Source organism: Vombatus ursinus, unplaced genomic scaffold (assembly GCF_900497805.2).
Source record: "Vombatus ursinus unplaced genomic scaffold, bare-nosed wombat genome assembly UNPS02012901.1, whole genome shotgun sequence".
Classification (NCBI taxonomy): domain Eukaryota; kingdom Metazoa; phylum Chordata; class Mammalia; order Diprotodontia; family Vombatidae; genus Vombatus; species Vombatus ursinus.
The window spans coordinates 3,916,649-3,922,777 of record NW_020952679.1 but is presented as its reverse complement, the minus strand read 5'-3'; the positions used below and the strand labels follow the sequence as shown (position 1 = coordinate 3,922,777).

At 42.9% G+C, this 6,129-nt stretch overlaps 1 protein-coding gene across 2 annotated transcripts in view; it reads right to left on the bottom strand.

Annotated features, from left to right (window-relative positions):
* Positions 1 to 3,126: 3,126 nt before the first annotated feature.
* The window catches only part of ACKR3 (atypical chemokine receptor 3), a 14,056-nt gene continuing 11,053 nt past the window's right edge, over positions 3,127 to 6,129 (bottom strand). For both annotated transcript variants that reach the window (XM_027858314.1, XM_027858313.1), the window contains exon 2: positions 3,127 to 5,041. In XM_027858314.1, the coding sequence (XP_027714115.1) occupies positions 3,927 to 5,015 (1,089 nt within the window). In that variant the 5' untranslated portion in view covers positions 5,016 to 5,041 and the 3' untranslated portion in view covers positions 3,127 to 3,926. The remainder of the gene's footprint in view (positions 5,042 to 6,129) is intronic.

Sequence of the window (6,129 nt, the reverse complement as noted above, 5' to 3'; positions counted from 1 at the left end):
ATCACCCATCTAAAGAATTTAGATATGAGAGCTGGAAAGTACCTTACGTATCATTCCATCCAAGCCCCTCATTTTACAAGGCAGGAAGCTGACGCTCATAGAAGGGACTGAGTTGAGCGGTCACACTGCTATTTGCCAGCAGAGCTGGGACTAGAATCCAGGTCCTGGGATCGTGGATTTGGTGTTTGTCTCCCCAGCCCTTTTTGACTGGCTGACAGAGAAGAGACTTCCTCAAGGTCACACAGTCCAAAAGTGGCAGAACTGAGATTTTTTATATCTGATGCCTCAGATCATCCAAGAGATCTTGGGGCTTTTAGCAGGAACGATGCTACTCATGCCCTTTCCAGCTTGTAGAGAAGGGTCAAGAGTCTTTCAAGAGCCAATCCCAGGAGTTCTCTTGTCTTTGAATGACCTTGAAAAAAGAAGCTACCTTCAACCCAGGGAAGGACTCAGCAGGGAAAGGAAGTGAGTTTGAGTAGAGGTCCACACTGTCTCTTGTGTCCAGAAGAGCATAGGGTTAGGGGAAAAACAAGTTTCCATAACCACAGGAGCTTAACAATACAAGAGAAAAGCCCAGGATAAAAGAGATGGATTGTGCTGACCTAGAAACAGGCCAAGAATATTATACCACAAGATTGTTCTCTGACACATTTTTCCCCAGTGCGCCCTCCAGACTAGAAGCTAGATGTTTCCTTAGTGACTCCAGCTTGAAAATTCGTCACAATGTTTGAACTGGAAGAGATCTTGGCATCACTTGACGGGCCCCTTCATTTTTTAACAATATTTATTTATACATTTTATTGCATTTCATTTTATAGCACAATTATTCTCTCATGTACCCCTTGTCCCCCCTCCACCACTACCAAAATGAGTCCCCTCCCATGAAAATGAAAAATGGTTCAGCAAAGTCAGTCAATAGCAACCACAATTGTCAGTCTGGCAATGCATATAATATTCTGCACCTGCTGTCCCCTGCCTTGATATTGCAAGGAAGGAGGTGCTCTCACCTCTCTCCTCCCAGTCACTTTGTTCATTATAGTCATTCATCATTCAGTTTCTTTCACTGGTTTTTAAATGTATATTATTGTAGTCAGTAGATGATACACAGATACATACAAGGTACAGAACAAGCCTCTGAGTCAGGAAGAACAATACAGGTTTTCCTGCCTTCAGAGGGCTTACGTTCTACCTTCCTTCACCTCCAGCAACAGTTCGCAAAATTCTTCCCACCCCAAACCTCTAATTTTATAGATTAGGAATCTAAAGCCCAGAGGGGCTTAACAATAAGGATGTAACTTGAAGTTATATAGCTAATAAGGGGCAAAACTGAGACTTGAATCCAAATCTTCCAACTCCATCCAGGAACTTAGTTCCTCAGGATACAAAGATATAATCACCAAGCTTGACCCTTAAAAAAAAGCCATAAGATGTTACTTTCCCCAACCCCAGAGTTGGGAAAAGGGGGCTATGTGTGGGCATGGAACATTGCATATAATGTCATATTTTCAACAACTGCTTAGACTTTAGTGCTTACCACAGTGCCTGGCACATAGTAGACACTTCATTGAACTGAATTGAACATCCGCCAATACGTTCATCTCTCCCACCACTGCCACCTTGGACTTTCCCCTTGGGTCCACTTGGCTGATTGGGGAAGCTGTCACAGACCACATTTGACCGTCTCCACACCATGGTCCTCACCCTCCCCTTCCTTTCTAGCTCCCCTTCAAGGGTTGTTTCCCACCATTAGAGTGTAAATTCTGTGAGGACAGGCACTGCCTTATTGGCTTGTATTTATATGCCCAGTGCTTAGTAGAGTGCCTGGCACATGGGAAATGCTTCAGCAATGCTCTATCTTTCTGTCTATCTCTTTTTGCCAGACTATTTCTTCCTCTCTCTACTTAACCATAAGGCATCTCTCTGTGAGAGAGAAGAAATGTAAGTGATGCAAAAATAAATGATATCAATGTATTCAAAAACTTTAAAAGCAGTCTTTATTATCAGGGAGATGGAGAGATACAAGGTGAGATAAAAATAAAACATCAATAAAATGTATTTTAAAAAATAATCCAAGAAAAAAATAAAATATTAAAAGGATCCTTTAGTTTCTCTGACCTCATTTCATGACTTTATATGATCATGTTCAATTATCCTGCCCTACAGTTATTGAGCACTGCCTATTCATTACTATAAGGCAGTAGTTCTCAAACTTTTTGGTTTTAGGACCCCTTTATACTCTTAAAAAACTGAGACACCCCTCAAGAGCTTTTGTGTGGGTTATATCTAGTGGCATTTACTATATTAGAAATTAAAATGTTAGTTTACTATGAAAAGTTTTGACCTTGTGGATCACCCAAAAAAAGTCTTGGGATCCATTGGGGGTCCCTGGACCATGCTTTGAGAATCACTGCTATAAAGTATTGGGTGTTTGTATGACAACCCCCTCCTCCCAAGAGTATGAGCCCAATAAGAGCAAGTACCATGTCTGATTTCTTTACTGTCTCAGAGGTAGGAGGGTTTATTAGAAAACCACCGGCCTTAGAGTCAATGGATCTGGGTTTGAATCCTGCCTCTGGGGCTGACTATATGAGAAATGCTGTCTGTCACCTTGGTCAAATCACCTTGACCCAATGGATTTCCCCAGGAAATAATATAGGAGAGTTACCTTCCATGTCTAAGGTTCTTCTCTCTCTCTCTCTCTCTCTCTCTCTCTCTCTCTCTCTCTCTCTCTCCCCCTCTCTCTATTTCTTTCTCTCTCTCTATTTCTCTCTCTCTCTCTCACACACACACACACAAACATACACAATCATGGAATGGAGAGGGTTACTCTATGGGTTGTCTTCTTCTAGATCCTACAATATTCACTTCAGCCTGACCCTTAGCTCTTATCACATGATACAGTTTCTTTTTGTCCTTTTTAAAAACCCTAAGCACATGTTCAAGGAGTGCATGACAGCAGCAGAGAGCAGGTGGGGATGTTGGCATGGCTACATACACAAACCTAAAAACAAATAAAAATATAAGCCCAAGGCAGAGTTCCACCGTAATGTTTCTCAGTTGACTTGGTCTTCCTGTCTGTTTGTGTTCCCCAATCCCCCCCCCAAAGGATAAGCCAGAATCATCAGATGCCTTTGGAACAAAGACTTTTATTTTAAAAAATAAGTTACAAATAGAACTTTCTGCAATAAGCCCTCTCTGTTCCTTCTGTGGATCTAGTAACCACTTGGATCCAAGGTCTTGCATTAAGCCTAACTTTACAATACTGTTCATGCCACAGGCTACATTTTAAAGCAAACAGCTCATGTTCCATGCCCCATGCTGGTGTATACCACCATACACATATAAAGCTATTGTAAATAAAACATTTCAATCAAGACCAACATATATAGATAGATATATAGATAGATAGGTAGATAGATAGATATTTATATACATATATTTTCCATACAGTTAACAATGAAAGTCATCCTTAGTCATAGAACAGTCAAAAATGATGCCATGCAGACATTTAAACTACATCACTCTGGATACACAGGTCAACTTTATATTTCAAATAGGAGATAAAAATATATTTAACTTTCAAATACAATGTATTCAGATACACTGCTAACCAGAAAATAAAAAGAAGTCTTCGGTCTTAAATACAATATAGCATACAAAATATACAGTGAACTCTGGAGCACTCTCTCACAACATCTTCAATTGGAGTATGACATCTCCAACAGCACACAGAGGCTCTGTTGGATGCAAAACTTTCCTTTTCCATGGTTGGGGCTGGACACATACATAGGCACTGAGAAGAAACAAACAGATGACTCCATAGGAATGGTTCCACCCAACTAGAAGCCGGTTTAGCTTTCTTCTGTGCCCTGCGAAAGTCAAGCACAGAAGTTCTAAAGGATGTCTTTGGGGACAGACCTCCCCGGTCATTTGGCGCCCTGCTCCAACGCGGAGTACTCTGCTTCTGATGCTCGGGACGCATCTATGAGTTTGGTGAGACCCGTTTTGGCTGAGTACTTGAAGATGAAAGCTTTCATCAGCTCGTACCGGTAGTTTCGGTTAATGAAGCTATAGAGGACTGGGTTGACACAGCAATGCACCAGGGACAGACACTGGGTGACGTGCAGAGCCGTGTAGAGGAAGTTTTCCAGCTGACAGCTAAAGGGAATAAAGTGGAGGAAGGAGAAGATGTCTAGGAGCACCACAGCATGATAGGGCAGCCAGCAGATGAGGAAGACGACGACATAGGAGAAGATGATTTTCTGGTTGCTGTGTTTCTCTTGGTCGCCTGAGGCTGAGATTGCTCTGGCCAGCAGAAAATAGAAGACAGCGATGATGGAGAAAGGGATGATGAAACCCAGGACCACGGAGAGCAGTTCCATGCCCAGCAGCCACTCCTTGATGCTGTGCTCTGGATAGATGGACCGGCAGTACGTTTCATTGTTGGCAGCCAATGTGACAGTTTTCAGATAGTAAGCATCTGGCAGTGACACGCAGATGGCCAGTAGCCACACAAGAATACAGATGAGCCTGCGGACAACCTTTTTCTTGTGGCTGCTGGTGTTGGTGAAATAGGTCACAGAGAGGTATCGGTCCACGCTCATGCAGGTCAGGAAGAAGATACTACTAAAGAGGTTGATGGAGAAGATGAGATGAGCGATCTTACAGGTGAGTTCTCCCATGGGCCATTGGTTGTGCTGGACCAAGGAGACCACCCAGATGGGGATGGTGACGACCACACACAGGTCAGCGATGGCCAAATTTAGGATGTACAGGTGAGTTTCATAACCTGTCGTCTTGGCCTGGAGATTCACCCAGACCACTACAGAGTTGGCAATCATGCCAACAACAAAGATGAAAATATAAAAGATGGAAAGGGTATACGACAGGATGTTTCGGCCTGTTGCACTGGGGCACATGATGGTGTCCACAGTGATGCAGTCTCCATTGGTGCATGTCCAGTTGAGGTCTGTGAAATTCCCCGGTTCTGAGTAATCAAAGGAAAATGGATCCATGACTGGAAAAGACCTAAATAAATGACCTGCAGGAGAGGAAAAAAAACAAAGAAACACTCTGAATTATGAATTATTGACACTGATAACATGCTTTTCTTCCTCCCCCACCAGATGCTCCTGGAATTTAGCTGGTCTTATGTAAGATCATCACAGAACTCTCAGCATTGGAAGGAATATCAAAGACCATCTAGTCCTACTTAGACCTAATCAAGAGTGCCTTCTCTAACATCCTTGACAAAGGGCTATCCCATCTCTCTTTGAAGACCTTTAGTGAGGGGGAACCATTACCACTTACAAGCTGTATGAGTATATGCAAGTTTCTTCCCTTCTCTGGGCCTCAGTTTATTCATATATAAAAATGAGGGCATTAGATTAGATGGCCTCTAACTAAGGTCCCTTTCAACTCTCCAACTATGGTCATATGACCTATAATTTCCTGAAGAAGCCTGTGCCCTTTCTGGGGGACTCTAATTATTTCAAAGTTCTCCTCACATAGAGCAAACATCTTCTCCACAGCTTCCACACATATAGAAATGAAAGGGACTACACAGAGGCATCAATAGTCTAACTCTCCCCTCTTCCAGATAAAGAAATTGAAGCCAAAGTCCACTCAGCAAGTGGGCAGTAGAGCCAGGATTATTAACCTAGGTCTTCTGACAGACAAACTCAGCCCTTCTCCCACTGAATAATCCTGCTTCTTCAACCTAATTCAGCCAAGATTTATCAAACACCTGATATGTAACAGGTGCTAATAAAAAGAGAAAAGAGGTCGGAAATAGTGCCTACACTCAAGGGGGGGTCAAGTTCCAAAGTTTTCAGAAAACTTCAGAGAATCAATTAGCAACCATTCATTAATCATGGGCTATGTGACAGATACTATTACTATGCTGGGGTGAGGGTGGGGGTGGGAAGAAGAAAGGAAACGAAAGGAAAGGGAAGGGAAGGGAAGGGAAGGGAAAAGGAAAAGGAAAAGGAAAAGGAAAAGGAAAAGGAAAAGGAAAAGGAAAAGGGAACGGGAACGGGAACGGGAACGGGAAGGGAAGGGAAGGGAAGGGAAGGGAAGGGAAGGGAAGGGAAGGGAAGGAAGGGAAGGGAGGGAAGGGAAGGGAAGGGA